The sequence below is a fragment of the Pectinophora gossypiella genome, chromosome 2 (assembly GCF_024362695.1).
Source record: "Pectinophora gossypiella chromosome 2, ilPecGoss1.1, whole genome shotgun sequence".
NCBI lineage: Eukaryota > Metazoa > Arthropoda > Insecta > Lepidoptera > Gelechiidae > Pectinophora > Pectinophora gossypiella.
The window spans coordinates 14,142,800-14,163,490 of NC_065405.1; the positions used below are offsets into that span (position 1 = coordinate 14,142,800).

At 39.5% G+C, this 20,691-nt stretch overlaps 1 protein-coding gene and 1 pseudogene across 1 annotated transcript; both read right to left on the reverse strand.

Annotated features, from left to right (window-relative positions):
• Positions 1-407: 407 nt before the first annotated feature.
• Positions 408-13,178, reverse strand: LOC126375677 (ankyrin repeat and MYND domain-containing protein 1-like). Its single transcript, XM_050022758.1, has 15 exons — positions 12,858-13,178; positions 11,747-11,920; positions 10,612-10,821; positions 9,608-9,823; positions 8,939-9,144; positions 8,121-8,241; positions 7,564-7,756; positions 6,744-7,272; positions 6,081-6,249; positions 5,132-5,350; positions 4,014-4,259; positions 3,338-3,485; positions 2,775-3,003; positions 2,056-2,410; positions 408-684 (listed from the first exon to the last, which is right to left on the reverse strand). The coding sequence occupies exons 1-15, from the start codon at positions 12,996-12,998 to the stop codon at positions 502-504; spliced, it is 3,339 nt and encodes a 1,112-aa protein (XP_049878715.1). The 5' UTR covers positions 12,999-13,178; the 3' UTR covers positions 408-501.
• A 340-nt stretch (positions 13,179-13,518) lies between these two features.
• Positions 13,519-19,874, reverse strand: LOC126378832 (phospholipid scramblase 1-like; annotated as a pseudogene).
• Between the last annotated feature and the right edge of the window lie 817 nt (positions 19,875-20,691).

Genomic DNA, 20,691 nt, shown 5'->3' on the forward strand with positions numbered 1-20,691 from the left:
AATTTGTTTTTGCTCCTTTTTTTCTAGATGTCGTCACCATGTAAAAATTTAAAATACTTGCTATTTCGAATAACAGTCTGAAAACTACAGGATCGATTCTATAGTACTTAGACGTCGTAGGCGTTAATGAACTTCCGATGAAAAGATACATCAATGATAGTGGCTAATGAAATTTCTTCGAATAACCTTTGAAATTTTCTCTTGTTAAAAAACAGCAATTTTATCGGTAAAGATCAAACATTATAAATATTGTTACCATACCATATCAATCCATCTTAGGACAAATGGTTGCATGCATGTTACCTACTTTGAGTTGTAGCGCTGTTCAACTCGATAGGGATGCGGGCGTGACTATAAATGTATGTGTGAGAAAAAATACGCCGTTATGAAACTTAAAGTAGGTATATTTAAATGTACAGGTAAGTATTCGGTTCTTACAATAGGAAAAAAACATTCATAATATTAATGTATTTATGTATAATTAATAGAAAAAAATTTTAGTTATTCAACGGGCGGGAAATACTTTTCGGCAAGGTATTCGCTGCACGGGTGACAATTGGCTCTCTCGACGTTCTGGTGCATGCATTCCAAGTTGCAAAATGAAACGAGATCACAACTGTCACAAATAATACTCTCTTCTGTGAGACGCAGTGAACATTCGAAGCACACTTGGAATTTATTGTCCTGAAAATATCGATAGAAAAAAATACATGAAGTATAAGTAGATATGCTGGCTGTGGTACTGTGATGCGTATTAAAGTCCATTAACACGTTGACAGTCAAGTGCAGCCATATACAGGTGATGCAATGACGGACTAGCTCCATACGTCCGTGATCCATACATGGGTCACTAAGAAACGACCAGGTACGCACTAAGGGCGGTTGCTCAACTTCCTGGGTAACTTCGCAAAGGTTGATGTAATATACGGGACTATCAAGGAAGTCAAAACATTCTGTATGGGGAAGATAGTGTAGTAGCACACCCCGACATCACTAAGTATAGTATAAAACAAAGTCGCTTTTTCTGTCTCTATATCCCTATGTACGCTTAAATCTTTAAAACTACGCAACGGAATTTGATGCGGTGTTTTTAATAGATAGAGTGATTCAAAAGGAAGGTTTATATGTATAATAACACCCATTAAATAGTGGAGAAATACTGTTATTTTTGAGGTTTTTAATGTGATGTGGTAAATAATTTCATTTTTTCCTCAACATTGCACCCGAGCGAAGCCGGGGCGGGTCGCTCGTCCATGCTAAAATCTCATTTCTTACCGTGTAGGTAACGCGTAATACGCGATAGACGGTACCTACTGCGTCTCGCAGTCTTACTCCTTAGCGGCTTACGGCCAATTGACACTAAAGTAAACCAGTAGTAGGTAGGCGCGCGATACGAATTGGTGCGGGGCAAAGAGTTACCGTTTTGGTTATATGCGTAGTATTAGCTTTTATTTATTACAGTCAAATACAAAAAGGTCAATATCAGGTAAAGGTCATTCTAACAGCCTACAAATTAACGGCCTCCGTGGTCCAGTCGTTGAGCGTTCTGCTCACGATCTTGAGCTCCAGGGTTGTGATGCCTAGTATGGTTATGATTAGGATATTGCAGGCTGATCTACTGATTGCCCAGAAGTAAAATGCTTCGGAAGGCACGTTAAGCCGTTGGTCCCGGTTACTACTTACTGATGTAAGTACGTAGTCGTTACATGAGTCATGTGAGGGGCATAATTATGGCGGCTCAATAATAACCCTGACACCAGGGTTGACGGGGTTGACACCTCACACCTCCACCTCACAACCAGTGACATTCATTCATAGAACTTCTCTTAATGTAATAATGATATTAAGGACTAAAGATTCCGACCGCGGTCCTACGGTTCAATCCTCGGCACTGGACTTACACTAATAAGATATGGCGATACAGTTCACCATCACCACCTCTCAAGCTGGTCTACTTAGTTCATCATCGTACCTCTGACTATCCCCTTTCGGAATATGGTAGTGAGCTTATGTTTATTTTATTTATTTTTAAAGATTCTGGCCAGTGCTACTTACGGCCTTGTAGTCTAATTCAGGTTTCACGTAAAGTTTCTTCCAAGCTTCGGCTTCTTTCGCCAACGCAGCTGCATTTTTATGTTCCTTTATCAAATACCCTACATCTGATTCTATCGTGTTCTTCTCCATCGCAGTCATCGGTGGTAATATACTCAACCTGGCCTTCAACCTTTTTTGGTAAAACTGCACGATGCATAGCAAATGTTTCAGAATCCTCTCGTTGTTATATTGTTTCCTCTTAGTAGTTTTGAGGACTTCCCATATTTCTAGGCACCGGAGTGTCGTTAACCAAAGACCCACGTTAGATCCGTTCTTGTGTTCCTTTATTATCATGTTCCAAGGTCTGTGTTTAAATCTGTTGGATGGGGAGAAAATAGGTTGATTGTCATTCATTAGTCAGGGGGGTTAAAAAAGCCACATCGAAGCAATTCATCAAAATAAGCAATATTGCAATTTGACATTTGCGCATACAAAGGCAAAAATGCGCAATGCAAAGAATGCATTTGCGCATATAAAAGTGAGTACACAATGTAAACAAATGCCAAATAGCAATATTGTTTCTTGAGGTGAATTACTTTGATGTGGCATTTTTAACACCAATAACAATAGGCAGATCTACCTACGTACCTTTAAGTACGTTTACGTTCTACTAATTGACTTATTAATTCTGTGTCTGATATTTCGATAGATCAGGCGTCAAATCTAATACATTGTCTTACTTATAAATGACATTAATGAGTTCCTTCATCAGTTTGGCCTGAAGCCACCTGGTGTGCAGCAACCGGGCACACTCCCTCATCAGATCCAGAGCCTCTAAGTAGTCCAGCGACTCCTGATTGTCCTTTATCGACTTCTTCTTTCCCACTTCTGTTGCCGATCTGCTCTTTTCTTTAGTAGGTTTTTTTGCATCTTTAGCATCTTTTCCTTTTCCTTTGGGTTTTTCAACAACTAAAAAAATTAAAAATCCACAATAAGAGCTTATTTAAGTAGGATTTTTTTATGAGCTTAATGCTGCACTGTTTTTACCTTTCACTGATGATGTAAGTAGATACGTTCATTGATTTAAGTTTGATTCGAATGGCATCAGACTCAATAACAAATACTTGAATATATTTTTTTTAATCAAAAATTGAAAAATGTTGGCTCAGGATCAAATTGTCAAGCTACGCCAATCCGAGGGATAGTTTTGTCTTTGTGAGTGTTTCCTAAGCACAGATATGTGCTATAAAAACAAATACAGACTTAAGTACCTTGACTTAACATTTATTTATCAGAAACTAACCTTCAACCGCGGATTGTTTTGCTGGTGCTGGCGCTGGCGCTATGATGTTGAGAGTTTTTTTAGCGAACTCAAATATGTTGCCAAATTTATCTTCTCCGTCGTAGCATTCAATCAATGGATCGGCGCCATAGAGAAGCAAGTCCGTTAGCTGGCATTAACAAAGATGGTATTTACAATGTTTATAGGGGTTTTAATTTAAGCCCTTCTTCAACATTAGTAAAATACTTTCTATGGTTTAAGTTGATAAAAATTGTGGCGAATTATCTACAATTTACATGCGTTATTACTTCTTCTAAGTGACCTAACCTACCGTTAACCCTTGTGCTAAAAATTCGCTTACCTACCTACAACCTCCTCTACCTTTCCGGTCATCATCATCATCAATTTAAGAGCCACGCTCTTGTCGGTGCAGCAATTTCCATGCTACTTTTTTAGGGCAAAATAGGGCACTACTAATAGGCACTTATAGCTACTTTAATACATAATTTTATAACTAACTAGCTGTTACCCGCTATTTGATTCATGCGAAACCCTACTATTAAAACTAATAAAAACTAAATTTCATACAAATTTTGTCACTATTTTTTACCCCTTTAGGGATTGAATTTCGCAAAATATTAAGGGGTTGAATTTTATATTATAGATTTTACTTTTTAAATTTTAAATAAATACTTACAACAGGTACTCTCTCGGGACTATGACTAAAATTGGGATTCCTGAAATATTCTTCAGAGAACATCTTGACCAGGATTGTCTGGTTTTTGTCATTGATAATTGTGTTGAGGTTAGAGCCGCTCTTAATAAAGACCTCTAGAAGGTCTACCCTCTTAAGCATTGCGAAGTCTATGGGAGATCTCCCGTTGTACTGGGCGCTGGGATCCGCATTATATCGTAAAAGTAGCTCCAGGATTATACTGCGTATCTGAAATTTATAACATAACATAAGCTCACGACTATATCCATCGCAAGATGAACTAAGTACCAACACCTCACCGAGCTTTCTATTAGACCAACGTTATAGATGGTGAGCCGTATCGCCGTCTATAATGGTCGAAGCAACTGTGTTAGTGAAAACTGCGCTTAAGATAAATTAATAACTCATTGGTGCATATCCGGTTCCGCAATTCGTACCGGCGCACCCTGTTGGAGAAGCTAGCCGGTGATTCACAGGACCCTAGTGGCTCTAACTCTAACCTATTTAATTTAATTTAAACCAATCGAGTCAGAAAACCGGTAGGTACATAGTGAGGGTATCACAGGGTGCAGCATTGTACACAGTGACTATCTATGCTGACATGTATAATATACTTAACTCTAAAGTTTTCAACGGGAATAAAAATATATCACCTACATTGGTGCTAATTCCTGCAGACGCCATCTAATTTTATTTTAAGTTATACCTGTTATATTCTTAACCGTTGAAAAAGAAAGGGACGGGTAATCGACAGGCATAAAATTAATGGAACACACGTCAATTTTAAGCAGAAATGTAAAACAACCGTCTAAAAAGTTTACATCGGCCAATAACCCGACAGTTAAGTAGACAAAACGTCAAACGGATTGCATACCAGAGATGCCTATTTTATTCGCCCGGGTTATTCAGTCGTTTTAAAATTAACTTGTTGACAATCATCCTTCCCTTTCCTTTTCGGCGGATAAGAAAATAACAGGTATAACTTAAAGTAAAATTAGGAGATGTCTGCAAGAATCGGGGCTATTGTAGTTCTATGATTCAAGTAGGTACCTACTTAATGTGCTTAGAGTAAAAAATGATAACAAGTGAAGAAAATTTACATCTTCCTCAAAATCGAATTCCGTCTTCTTAGCCAGGACTGCATGCATTAGTGTAGGCCCAGTAACATTCACGAGCATCGAGGCGGATTGCAGGAGTTCAGCTGAGTGCAGTCGGTGATGGACGTCAGCCCCAAGTTCCAGCATGGTTTTGATCATATCTACATTACCAGGCGACAACGGTTCTGATATAACTATGTCCAATGCTGTGTAGTCTAGAAACTGAACGATAGTGGAGAGGGTTAATGCAGCACGTTGATGCATTAGTATCAACAGCTGCATCAATGTGGTCTCGTGTGATATGATGAAGTCTCTTTTGCGACCCTCACATCCCTTCTTCTTCTATCATGTGGGTTGTGAATTGCCAATCTAATCAACCCTGGTGTCAGGGTTATAATTGAGCCGCCAAAGGCCCCTGACATCGCCCATGTAACGATTACTCACTTACATCAGTAAGTAGTAACCGGGACCAACTGCTTCCGAAGCACGGATTATCTTACTTTCAGACAATCAGGTGATCAGCCTGTGATGTCCTAACCAAACTAGGGATCACAAAGTGATTTTTGTGATATGTCCCCACCGGGATTTGATCCTGGGATCTCCGGATCGTGAGCCCAACGCTCAACCACTGGACCATAAAGACCGTTATCTCATATCCCTGATGAAGGATAAGAGGATGAAATCCTAATTGGCGAAAGAGTTGGCATATATTTGAGTGATTATACATTTCAAAAGTAGCAATGATACTTAGGTTGCGCATTGATGCTTCTGAATGTTTTTGAATGATTTTTTTTGAATGTTTTCTTAACTTTAGTATAATTTGTGTCCAATTGTTGGGATTTACTTATAAGATCATAACAAAGCACTACGCGTATATCCGTACAGGAAGGCAGAGGGGTAAGGGTTTGTGGTGTAAGATGAACTAAAATTAAAATCGTATGCTATAACTTGCTTCAGGAAATTTTTCATTAATATCAGCGCCATGTGCCACGATATGTTGCACAAGCTCTGTTGATCCAGACTTCATAGCCAGCAATATCGCTGGTTGGGGACACCGCACCATCTTCGGATCTGCTCCGTCAGCGAGCAGCTGCAAAACTGTGAACTGGATTCTTGTTTGCCTAAAAGAGAGAAAATACATTTTGGAATTATAGTGTGCATTTTTAAATAATTATATACCGGAGTAATGAGAAAATAGGTAATTATCACGTTAAATCTGGACAGTGCCATTTATATTACTTTTGGGGAACGTAGCCTGGTACTGCGGGGCGGAAGGCAAGAAGGAAGCCACTGCCCTATTTTTCAAGACAAGAGCGTGGCTCTTAAATTGATGATGATGAGCCTGGAAAGACCCTCATTACAAATATAGGGGAGACAGGGGCCTGTATTAAACAGGCGTCAATATTAAAAGCAGAATACCAATTTGATAAAATGCTGTATGTATATGAGATTGATAACGCCTGTCTTCAATCGCACTACAAGAAAGTTATACAAAGACCAGCAAAAGATTGGTTACCCTATTACCAATGAACTTGTTTAACATCATTCAATGTCACGTTTCTTTCTTTCTTTTCTTTCTTTCTATAATAATCAATCTAATAATTCAGTAACTAACATTTCCAATTTAAGTTTCTCTCCACTTGTTAAAGAAATTTGGTCTTTCTCAATATCCTCCCAGATTTCTTTGCCCTTCACTGTGTCCTTCGCAGTTTTTGACACAGACTTCTTTGGATGTTTGTCGGTGGTCGTTGCCATCGCTTTTTGGAATTCGCCTTCTGCCTCTGATATTTCTCTCATCATATCATTTACTTGAAAAATACTGGCTATATTACCCTTCGCGGTCGGCGCATTCATAAAAACATTATTGACTCTGATCTCATATTCGTGTGCAATATTCACAAACATCCTTTTATCTTCGGTGAACACTTCATCATCTGAGTTATATTCTGGTGCAAGAAGAGAGGTACGTGGCTTCGGAAAAACAGATTTCTTTTTAATTGCTGTAGTACTGGTCTTTGCTAAGGATCCTGTCGATTTTAATTTCTTAACGCTTGCGGATTTAGTAACTTTCGTAGGCTCTATTACGTTCTGACAAACCTGTTCACGTTTTATAAGCCATTCGGTAGCTTTGCGTTCTTCTGGTACTGGAAACATACGGATTGTATTACTAAAATTCTCTAAGAGTCGGCCGATAAAGCATAAAGTTGCTGTCAAACAGCGACTTCGATTTGTACCTTCTATAGGACGATTGGTACCTAACCAATACAATCCAATCTGTTCGCAACACTATGATATAAATTACGATAATATTAATACATGTTATAAAAAGAAAAGAAAATTTAAAAATATTGTAGGTATTAGCCTGAGGCCTGAGGAGTCTTGCAGGTAACTAAACGTTAAAAAGATAGATGCTAAAATGAGTCCGCTATACGTACCAGTACCTTTCTCCGCTTTTGGTGGCGCTGGTGGAAGTAAAGTTTGAACTATAGCCATAGGGCCGATGTCAAGGCAGAGACACAGGTATCTGATAAGAGCCATGGCCAGGGGAGTGCAGCACGAATCGTTAAAGCTGTCAACATTGGCTCCAGCTTCAACCAGGAAGCGTATTATATCAGTTTGGTCTCCACACTGGAAATTAATTTAGTTAGGTATCTTATGATACAAACACACACACAGACACAGAACAGAAACAATAAAAAATTCACACACACACACACACACGCAACAACAGAAACATACACACTCACAACAACAACAACTGAAACACAAACCCAACACACACACACAGAAACACAACACAAAGCCTAACAGAAAAGTCGGTGAAGCGTGGGTACTTCATTTATCTTGCGATGGATGTTCAGAGAAAGATATCCCAATGGGGTCCTCTGACTACTACTAGGTAAGTACCTAATGATACATTGGCAAGGAATAATTAATCTTGTTCTTTTTACAGAAGTGCGTGACCTTATGTAGGTATGTCTACAATACTTACAGTGGCATACATCATAGCAGTATTTCCTTGCATATCACATACATCAGGGTAAACGTATTCCTCGTTGATGAGCTGAGCAACATTCAAAATGTGGCCCAAGTAACTTGCCATGAGTAATGTTCTGAAAATTACAATACTTAGGCATTTATTTCAGGTAGGTACATATAGAAATTAGAGTCCTCAGATCTATTACTGTCTTATTTTATTTTGCTTTTGAGGAGTTTGAATTCCTTCGAACCTTGTTTTAACGCTACATACGATTCTTACTCGGACCGAATCCGAGAATGACGGATAGTAGAAAATTAATATGAGTTTTTTGTATTCATATATCGGATGGATATGTATGGCTGTTTCGAATCCGTCATTTCATGGACCCTGAACGGAGAAGTATCGGAGAAGTACGAAAACACCCTAAGGGTCTTTAACTAATAGGTATGGGCTTTAAGTCATGGTCTTGGGATATAGTTTATACAGATGTTAGTGACATCGTAACGAATACTGTGGGGGATAATTCAGACCATGATTCTGAGTTAATATCAAGTAGAATTTTCAGTCGCAAAAGTATGGAACTGAAAATAACTCAACAGCTCAGAAAATAACTAACTCAAAATAACTGAAAATAACTCAGAATCATGGTTTGAATCAAAACTCAAATTTTCGTTACGACGTCACTAACACCCTGTATATTAACAACATAAAAGATACAGCTGGGTGTCAGCAAGCTTCCCGCCAACAGACTGCTCGCCAGCCAGCAGACGTGTTAGTTTAGGGCGGTGTTGGAGCAGAGTTCGTATAAGTGGGCTATGACCTTTACTCACCTGCAATCGTACTCATGTTTTCCCGCCAGCCTGTACAGCTTTCTGGAACCATTGAGGATTCTCTCCAGATCTACCTTGAACCTAGCTCTCTGCGCCTCGTGCTGGTAGGTATGTTTCATCATATGCCGTATCATCGCGTTGTTGTTCCACGCAAAGTATGCCTTTGGTATAGGTTCGTTGTTTTCGTCAGTATCTTCGCCGATTAGCTTTGGAAATTATAACGGTTGGAACGGAACGGTTGGTAATTATAATTATAAATATTGTCATTTTTAACTTTCTAATTTACTAGATCCCTGCTGTCATAAGGTTCATCATATTCATCATCATCACTACCCCCCCCCCCCCCCCCCCTTCTTCCTACTTTTTCATTACTTGTGGCTCTATCTACCTCTATAGGGATTACGGGCCTGTGTATGTAGGTATGTGTTCTAATCTATATTATCTACTTAATCCTTGGTATTGTAGAAGTCGTTATGGGATCATTAGTGATGGACGCGGTCCTAGCACGGTCCTTGATACATTGTAAGTAGTGGACTTTTATTAATAGGCGATGGATGTATTGATATCGTAACCTCTTTTTGCTGTTCACAAAAAATGCTGCAGTCCCATGAAGTTGAGAATGGCTCAACCTTTCCTGATTATTAACTATTTGCAATTTAAATCCCTTACCTCACCGCTGTCATCCGATTTTGGTCCATCACTAACTTCCTCAAGTGACCTTACTTTTCCCTTGTAGTACTCTCGTTCAAATGCGTCTTTATAACACAGCACACTGTCCAGGTCATTGCAAGTCTTCGGGTACAGTTTGGGCCAGAGTTTAGTGGCTATTTGTGGATCACACCCTGATTGCTTGAGCAACTCTAATGCGCTATTTGTTTGACCAATCTATGGATCAGAATTTTAATGTTTTTACTTGTCCTGGCTGGACAAAGGGGGAGCGCTGAGAGCTTTCACTCGGATCTAAAGGCTCTCCATCACGTAGTTTCATAATAGTTTGTGTAAACTGGCTATTATACAAATGCAACAAACATCAACATCTAACACAAAAAGTTTGAGTGAGACTTTTATACGTAGTTTAAAACCTCTAGTCGTTGAGCGTGGGGCTCACGATCCGGAGGTCCCAGGTTCGAATCCCGGTGGAGACATATTACAAAAACCTCTTTGTGAGCCCTACTTTGGTTAGGACAGGCGCGTTAAGCCATTGGTCCCGGTTACTACTTACTGATGTAAGTGAATAATCGTCACATGAGCCATGTCAGGGGCGTTTGGCGGTTTAATAATAATCCGAGTTGATGAGATTGATAATTCACCTCACAACCCACACGATAGAAGAAGAGGATAGTTTAAGACATGCCTTCCACGCATGATTGCTCCGGTCTTAGATGTCAACTATAGGATTTTGTTATACGGGATAGACTGATTATACTTATATGTTGAGCTTTCCACATTTGTCAACGGTTGCTACTTGTAGTAGTTAGCTCAAAAGCACTGGGTATAAAATCCTGATTCCAGAAGCAGGATAAGAACGGAAAGTCAAACGCAATAATACTTTATTGTACACACAAAGGTACTAGGTATGAGGACGAAGATCAAGTGATTTATTACTAAGTAGCAATATCTACCTACATGCCTACCTCTCCTGCCAACAACTCTAACACAAAGATACTACTAACGATTCTGGTTTTTCTAGCCAATATAACCCGGAAGTCGTCCAAGAAGGCAGGTCCTTTGGGCCCGGCGTTGAAGTCTGGTGTGATGCTGGGTCCATGCGGACACCAGGTCATGCGAGCTAGTTGCGTACCCCTCCATAGACCCACGTTGCAGCGAAGACCTAACAACCGACATACTCCTGGGCCCCATCGAACATCTTTGTAGAACAAACCCTGAAGAATGAATATGTAATGATGACATAGATCGAAAAATTCGCATGGGCAGGATGACCTGTTAGTGTAAGTTAACACGCTTGTCCCGGATTGATAAGAGCTGTAGGTTCTACTACTGTCCGAGTCCGACTTTTTCGATTTTTCTCTTTATTTCGTAATGGTGCATTATGATATTTCATCTTAAAATTAGATAAGTACCAATTTACCACTTCAGAGGATCTCAAAAGAATATATTGAGGCTTGCTCCAAAAAGCGATATTGCGATATCGCCCACAAAACTAGTGAGTGAAACTACGAGAGCACATGGACTTTGCGCATTTGGTGAACGGAGTTTTATATAGTGTAATACAGAACATCTAGTTTAGTACAAATAGTGATTACATTTAAATATACATTAATAATAGCTTCAATGCTTTTTTCTTTGGCTAAGGGGCAGGCTAAGATCATAAGAACATGCTGCGCAGTCATCAGATAACTTCAATGCGCGGTATGAGTTCGATCTGTCAAAGTGCAGAGCCCAGTGTTGTGACGCTCATTAGTGATGTAGTATGTAGATGTATTCGAGATTAGGCCGATCGATTCTGTTCAAAGAATATACGAGTAAATCAATGCAAAGCGAGAAAATCTTCGCTCGATAGCTTCAGGATCTCGCTATTGCATTGTATTATACAACTCACTGTGTCCTTTGTTTGGTAAGGACTTTTCAGGCTTGAATCACCTGATTGTCCGAAAAAGTAAGATGATTCCGTGCTTCGGAGGGCACGTTAAGCCGTTGGTCCCGGCTATTAGCCGTAAAAAACACCTCCACCAACCCGCAGTGGAGCAGCGTGGTGGAGTATGCTCCATACCCCCTCCGGTTGATTGAGGGGAGGCCTGTGCCCAGCAGTGGGACGTACCTATATAGGCAGTTTATGATACAACTCACTGTGAAGACCCGGCCATCAGCATACGACATGACTCCGTATCCATGCATCTGGTTGGCGAAGAACTTTCCCTCGTAGGTGGTGAAGGCTCCGTCGGGGTGTTGGTAGCGCCACCGATAGTCACCATCGCCGTGCATCGTGTCTCGGAGAAATTGACCCGTGTACCATTCTATTGACTGTGTAAAGTGAATATTGTCGTATTTAAGAATGCTCTTAAGTAGTTCGAAAAGTTTTCTATGAACTTGTCTTCGCAGCTGCTGCTTTTTAAAACTCTTTGTTTCTTTTTTTGTTGTAGAGTACGTACGATAGGGAACTGTCAAGAGAACATTCCGAGACAACTTTATTAAATAACTTAATTAGTCAATAATAACCCTGACACCAGGGTTGTTGAGGCTACTAATCCACCTCGCGCTAACCAACCCTCACGATAAGAAGAGTCAATTTTGTAAATAATTACATTGTAGGTAAATAATTACATTGTATTTCAAACGCTGCCTTTCAGCGACAGCTTGACTATTTTTAGCGTGACTTAATGTAGTTTTGTTGTATATGGCATTAACTACTTGACCGAAAACAGCTTGACGAACTGAACTCCCCATAGATACTTAAAACTTCTTTAAGATTTTTATAATTTATATTTTTAAGAAATAACTAGTGGTATTTATCTGAAGTGCAAGGAAATTATGAACTTTTAGTAAAAGATTTACATTACAGTTTTTTTATATTTTTTATATATGTAAGTAATAGTAATTAAATACATTAGTAATTCACTTAAATTAATGATCAAATTTACGTCCTTGGAATGTTGGAGACACCAATTTAATGGTAACGCAGTGGTAACTCTTACCTACCTCATTAAAGGGCTAGCACTAGCAATGGCGGGGCTTGTCATAGGATTGAGCATACCTGGTTTTCTTATACCATGCCAACACCCTTAACCTCTCATATGCCGAGATACCAGACACAATAGATTTTACATTGTGTCTGGTCGAGATCCGCGTTCCGGCGTTCGAAAGATTAATTTCGATTATCGTTCAGTCGCCATTAGTCCTATTTACTTACTTAGATCTATCACTATTTTTTAATCATAATTTAAATAAATTATGCAGATACCTCAGCCCCCGTCCAGTGGTTTTCCCCTTGACCATTTCTCCGGTCATCCTCATCTCTGTTACCAATGTAATATTCATCGTACGGCCATCGAGATTCCCTGATCGTCCATTCGTGGTTACATGCAACTGAAGATTTCACCATTTCCCATTCACCAAAGTTATGTATACAATTCTAAAACTAAAATCACCCACTCTTACAAAAATACGACCATAAAAATGATTTTGACAAACTTGACTTGACAGGAAGGTATGTAAACTGACCTCGTGGTTAATCACTGCCTTTTCCTTAAACATGACATGCGGTCTCTTTGCTGTTTTTTGGAATAGTTTGTAATAAGTACTTACGTACTTACAGAATATAAAAAAAATATTTTGTATTAAGGTTCAAAATTGGTAACTTTTTATTCTAGGCTTCAGCTGAAAATCAGCGTTCTGTTGACTCTAGGTCTTTAGAATTGTATGCAGAGCTGAAAACCCTTTTTACTTGTAATTTATGTTTTATAATGTATTGTAATATGGGGTTCTTTAAAAGAGGAGTGAAAAAGGCTCTTCAAGGTTGGCAACATATGGGCAAAACTCTGATGCCGGAAATGTCCATAGGCGGCGCCGCCGGAAATACCAATTCGGGTTTTTCTCATAAAAAAAGACAAATTACATACCAGTCCTTGTTTATTTAAATATATTTTAAAGTTCAATATACTTATCAGACATTGTAATCTAATTCACTTACTTATATAATTAATTATTACACTTAATTTCATAATCTAATTTACAAACAACAACAGTTACAACGCCAGAAACCTCCTTTTGCTCTTTCAAAATATGTGTACTCCTGAAAAAAATAAAAATATTATGGATCACTGGATCACTGTGGTCCTGTGGTTCTCAGACTTGCTTCTCAATCGGGGAACAGCGGGCATTCATATATATACACTTTGGTACCATGTCACATTAACTTTTTTGACAAATTGAACTGTAAGTCTCACTAAATGTCAAATATGTTAGTGCGACAGAGTCCTAAAGTGGGTACATTATATTGCTCATGACTGTACGGTCACGAGTACTAATATGTATACACTTTGAAACCATGTCACATTAACTTTTTTGACAAATTGACCTCTAAGTCTCACTGAATGTCAAATATGTTAGTGCGACAGAGTCCTAAAGTGGGTACATTATATTGCTCATGACTACGGTCACGAGTACTAATATGTATACACTTTGAAACCATGTCACATTAACTTTTTTGACAAATTGAACTGTAAGTCTCACTGAATGTCAAATATGTTAGTGCGACAGAGTCCTAAAGTGGGTACATTACGTATATTGCTAATGACTACAGTTAGTTAGTTGGACCATTATAGACGGCGATACGGCTCACCATCTATCCCGTTGGTAAGAGAAAGCTCGATGAGGCATGTGTACTTAGTTCATCTTGTGATGGATGTACCCATGATTACCCCAATTGGGATATAGTCATGAACATACGCGTAAGTATGTTATGTTATGTAAATATTATATTTTATTATTTTCACATTTGTACACCACATATTATGCACCATTTTTACGTATGGTTTTTCGCCCGTCTAAATATTTTTGAGCATTCTTCTTTTTGTTACTTATTTCTGTTTCGGTCTTAATAAAACACTGTAAAATTTGTACTTAGTAATTAGTGTAAGTATTTAATTAATAGGTATTGTTTTTTACCCTAATGCTAGAGAATGGCCCCCATTTTTCTATCCTTCACGGTCTTCAGAGAACTGCAATAGATCTTTGACATACGCACGAAGACGGTCTTTTTCGAGGTCTTAGTTTTTCGCGTACATATTTTCTTTTTTTAGGTTATGCTACTAATATACGTAGATCCAAAACCTATACAGGGTGTTGAAAACTTTGAGGAATCGAATTTCCTGTGGGAAAATATAGATACTTACTTACTTATTTATTAGTTATACTCACTTATTATTGCAAGAGGGAAACCACCGCTCTATTTTTCCCTAAAAAAGTAGCATGGAGAATGCTACACCGACAACAGCGTGGCTCTTAAATTAGTCATGACTTACTTATTACTGTGAATAGTTTCTGAACATTGAATACTTAAGTAAGTATTTACCATAAGAAATGCCGCTGCAAGTAGTAGTGCTTTATGCTTAGGTTGGACGGCAGTTTCTGGGAAGTTGACGGTGGTGGTGAAAGACACCAGGTCACGGTCCCACCCGTGCACTATCTTGCCCAGCTCGCGTAGGGAGTCCCCAGTGAGGATCTGCAAACGAGTATTAGAGGTTTTGAAAGGGGCGCAGCTAACTGCTTTCAAAATAATTAGGTAAGTACTCAAAAAAGACAGCGCGATTTCAAATATTGGTGATGTTAACCACGGAATAGAAGAAAGAAACACATAATAACGGGTTCTTACCGCGTTTAAAGTAGGGATATGCGACTCCCTATATTTCGACACTGTTGCAAGTGCCATGGTCACGGGATGACCGCGTAATCTTAAAACAATAGAAGAAGGAGGTTGGATTTTGGTACCTATTTTAAGTTGACATATACTTCCTCGACTTGAGGACTTCACTCACTGAAGTCGAGCACATCATACTGCCAATACAATAATACGAAAATAATGACATCATGCCTTACTGGAGTACACTCGAGTTAAGGTTGAGGCGCCGTCTAAGAATACCGATTTTGTGCTGAGTTCGAGGAAGCGTCAACTCAAGATGGAGTCAGGGAAGGTTGGAGTTCTTCTTCTTATCGTGTCGATGGCAAACTTAATAGTATCGGCGCAAAACTTGGCAACAAGTATGGCGCTATCTGCAGCGCTCATCAGATCCTCCTGCGTGTAGGTGTTCGGGCACGCAGGACACGATGTAATATGTTCCATCGTTTGGGGAACAGTGCCGCACTTGCACTTTAGGTCTGAGCCATCCGAGAAATCCCACCTAAACAAATTGTCCTTACTTCGGTCCACCTGAGTCCGAAGTCTATTTAGAGACTTCCACGCGAAACAAAAGGTTTTGGGAGGTGTACCCGTAGGTTGGATGTTTTTTATATAAAGGTCGTCAATCTACATACCTTGAACTCCGACAACAGCAAGGCACTCCTTTTCATGACAGCTGGGCCTTCGATGACGAACAGCACATCGTCATTCAGGTCCCTCACCAGGTAGAATGGCACCATCCAGGTCCACTTCTGCTGGATTCTCCCGATGTAGTCTCCAGGAGGAGTGACCACTTTCATTTCCTGAAGACATTTTTCATTATGATCATCAGCCTCAGCATTGTAGTCCACTGCTTGCTAGACATAGGTCTCTCCCAAGGCGCGCCACAAAGCCCTATCCTCAGCCTTACGCATCCAAGCGCTTCCAACCATCTTCTGCAAGTCTTCGCGTCATCTTGGTTTACCCGACGCGATATCCACTCGAGAACACGCTTGCAGACAGAAGACTTGATATAGTTTTGTGAAAGACATTTTGAAGACGTGGGGTACAAGAGATTAACTTAAAGAAGGGCTTACACTAGCTAAGTTATAAATATTCTCGCATTTGTCGTTGTCGAACTTACCCACCAAGACCTAGTAATATTAATAATAACTATGGCAAAAACTAACACCTCTTCTCAAACATGCGTTTACTTCATCGAATATCTTTGCATGATTTGATTCTGTGACTTCATAGAAAAATCATGAGTTAGATAGATAGATAGATAAAATACTTTATTGAGCACAATGGACACATGATGAATTCAAGCGAATAAACTAGCGATCCCTTAGGTGTCGGTCACTGTGGAAGTGACAGCCTCCGTGGTCCAGTGATTGAGCGGTGGCCTCATGATCCGTAGGTCCCGGGTTCGAATCCCGGTGGGGACATAATCACAAAATCACCTTGTGATCCCTAGTTTGATTAAGACATTGCCGGCTGATCACCCGATCGTCCGAAATTAAGATGATCCACGTTAAGTAGTCGATCCCGGCTACTTAAGTAACCTGGGTTCGATTCCCGGTGAGGACATATCACAAAAATTACTTTGTGGTCCCTAGTTTGGTTAGGACATTACAGGCCGATCACCTGATTGTCCGAAAGTAAGACGATCCGTGCTTCGGAAGGCATGTTAAGCCGTTGGTACCGGTTACTACTTACTGATGTGATGTACGTAGTCGTTATGAGTCATGTCAGGGGCCTTTGGCGGCTCAATAGTAACCCTGAAACCAGGGTTGATGAGGTTGGTAATTCACCTCACAACCCACACGATAGAAGAAGAAGACTTAAGTAATATGTAAGTGTGTAGTCATTACGATAGTAACCCTGACACCAGGGTTGATGAGCTCGGTCATTGATCTCACAAGCCACACGAGAGAAGAAGACTGTGGAAGTTAAAGTAGAAGCGTCTTCACCTGCAACCTACAAGGGAAGCAGCAGGAGGCAGCAGCTAGCCGCCTCTGCATGACCATGGCTTCCTGCCTGGTGTTATCGTGCAGGTGCATGAGGAAGGCTCGCCCGGTGCCGCACAGACATCGTATCGTATGTATCGGTTTTCTGACTCGATTTTTGATGTAACTGAAATGAGGAGATTGGTTTAAGTAAAATAGGTTAGAGTTAGAGCCACAAGTGTAGTTTTCACTAAAACAGTTGCCTTGACCATTATAGACGTCGATACTGCTCACCACCTATCACGTTGATCTAACAGAAAGCTCGGTGAGGTGTACTTAGATCATATTGCGATGGATGTGCCTCTGACTACCCCATTGGGATATAGTCGTGAGCTTATGTTGTAAGTATTGAGTTAGAGTGCAGTAAAATCTTGAAGTGAAATTGTTGGACTATCTAAATTAATTGTGAATTTCAACTTTCAGTTGATGATTCTTCTTCTGTTCTTTGGATTCCAGCTTGCCATGTCGCAGTATAAGGAAATGCAATCGGTTAGAGCATTACGATCATGATCTGGAGGTCCGGGTTCGATTCCCGATAGGGACATTGTCGAAATTACTTTGCGAGTAAGAGCAAGGACTTTGCACGCTTGAGTCATGTGATTGTTCGAAAAAATAAGATGATTCCATGCTTCGGAGGGCACGTTAAACCATTGGTCCTGGTTATTAGCTGTAAAATTACCTCCACCACCTCGCAGTGGAGCAGCGTGATGGAGTATGCTTACCCCATCCGGTTGATGAGGGGAGGCCTGTGCCCAGCAGTGGGACTTATATAGACTATTTACGTTATGTTTTTAGATTTGATAGTGACTTCTCAGAATTAAAATCTAAATAAGGTAGTTCAGATTTATCATCCACTAAACAGGGTAAGGCATACAGACTGTCGTTAAGCTCGACAGTTTGTTGAATGAGGAGGCTGTTGACGCCGATGAGGAAGTCCAGGCCACTGACGGGGATGAACTGGCCGCGGGGAGTGGACAACCAGTTTAATGTGGATACTGGCAGTTCTGCCCGAGAGGTGCCTGAAAATAAAACATTTGAAACTGGTATGCGGAGGAAATATTTTCGGCCGTAATATATCAATAGCTCTTGTTCATCCGTAGCTAGCGACAGCTGCGCTTCACAGTCGCGCTACAAATGCGCGTTGAACTCGGGGTGACTAGCTCATTTCCAATATGGATTCAACAACACTGATCTAACGCCGACTGATCGCAGGCGACTTTGCGGCATATCTGTCACCGCTAGCTCGAAGTCACGCGTTCGCTGCGCTACTTAAATAAGTATGTATGGATAACCAGTCGCGCGGTTGCAGCGCCACTTAGAAGCGCTACAGTCGCGCGACAAAACGCCTAAATGTGAAATTGCTCTTACGAAGCGTATGATGTGGCCAGTCCACCATTCGCCAACAAAATTTTTCTTCCATTTGAGTTCTTCATCAACACGAGTAGATAATTCCGTCGATTGGTAAAATTGTGATATATGTTTCATTCTTTATTTTTATTATTTATTTTCTCCTTATTTTTCAACAAGAACCCATCTCATTTTTAAAAAACTTCCTTCCGTCCCATTTATTACCCCCTGACGTGAAATTACATTTGAGAAAATTGTATGAACTCACCTTCTGAATGCGGTTGTATGCTTATAACTAGATCTGGGCGAAGAGTTGAACCATCATCTGCAATACACGAAAAGTTGATTTTATCTTCAGAAATGAGAGATTACGATTTCTTAGTCAATTTCTAAGTACCTTTTTTTTCTTTATAATATCCTTAGATTTCAAAGAAAAATCTACATTATTTTGTTCTGTATGTGTGATGACTCACAAACAAAAGTTTCGTAACTTTATTGTTGATAATTGTACTTTTATAAAACTACCTCATTTGTGGCGATAATTAAGACGTTCGTAACTGAAAATTAGATATCAGCCCCTCACGTGCAATGTTATTTTTCGATAAACACATTGGAATTTATGTACATAGACTATGGCAAGCAAAAATGTGCCCCACATAACATGCATGGATGAGTTTCAAATTTCTTGCCTCAATTTTGGTTTACATAGTAAACGTGTTAAGTTGCATTTGCTAAATGCTATCAAATCATTTACTTATGATTATTGATATTGTCAGATTTATAATATCTTTGTTGTGCTCCATAATTGTTCCATGTAAGTACTATAGAGTAAACACTGGCTTGCAAAATGAAATATAACACTTTGAAAACTATAATAACTTTTCACAAGATAAATTTTTCGAAATAGAAATGCGTGGAAAAATAGTTTAATTTTGTATATTATGTATAAGTTACAATGAAAGCTGATAAAATTATTTATAAAACGATTTTTATTACTATAGTTGAGAAGAAAATTGAAATTTTAAAAGTGTAGCGTTTGGTCTCGAAGGCTAGTGTAGATAACATAACATTTACTTACCCCTCGTAGCTGCTGGGTTATCAAATCCTTTATTTCTATGTGTGTCTTCCTCCCTTATTTCTTCCATAGCTATTTCCATTGACTTGTCAAACAATGTTTCAATTTGTTTTATACCTTTCCTGAATAAATGTGCTTGCGTGGAATGTTCGGTTGTTGTTACATCGGAACACTGTGTTATCAGTGTCGATATCGAGTTGTTTGGTTATGGAGTTATCAATAAAAGATAAATCTGAGTCATTATCAATGTCCACATATCTTTGATATCGATTCTTGTAAGTAGTGGTTATTGCATTATTCATGTTAATTATTTGAAGAACTTTGACCCGTAAAGTTTTCACTGGTTAGGTAAGCAGGCCCTATGAAAACGGGATAATGTTAGAGAAATGGATTTGGAGAACTCCGTTGATGTCTTAAGCACGGCCCAGTTGTAAATTAAGGGTTACCCATAACTCATGTGTTTAATTTCCGTAATGATGACTATTTTGTCTTCAACGATTTGCCATTTATTAATTCACGTTCCCAATCTCTAAGTATAGCTATCTTATTCTTCTACTATCGTGTGGATTATCAGGTGGATTAATAACCTCATCAACCCTGGTGTTAGGGTGATTATTGAGCCGCCGCCGTAGGCCTCTGATATGACTCATGTAACGACTACGTACTTACATTAGTAAGTAATAACAGGGACCAACGGCTTAAACGTGCTTTCCGAAGCACGGATCATCTTACTTTTAGACAATCGAGTGATCCGCCTGTAATGTTCTAACCAAACTAGGGATAACAAAGTGATTTGTCCCCACCGGGATTCGTACCCGGGACCTCCGAGTCGATATACCTATAACAATGTAGTTAGTTTCTCCTATACTTACTTAAAGGTTGCCTGATAGAGATTGCTATTTAGCAATAGGGTCAATCAATCAATCAATAATACTTTAGGGTCGTCTATTGTACTCATTCTATTTCTCTTTTGTTTTGTATTTTCCTG

Bases quoted from the DNA above. Each gene is read 5' to 3' on its own strand.
- LOC126375677 (XM_050022758.1), bottom strand. From the start codon at position 12,998: ATGGTGAAATCTTCAGTTGCATGTAACCACGAATGGACGATCAGGGAA. The intron at 3,004-3,337 runs GTTAGTTTCTGA...TAATTTTTTTAG, and splicing joins AAAACAATCCGCGGTTGAAG to TTGTTGAAAAACCCAAAGGA. The intron at 685-2,055 runs GTAAGTAGCACT...CGATATTTTCAG, and splicing joins CTGAATTAGACTACAAGGCC to GACAATAAATTCCAAGTGTG.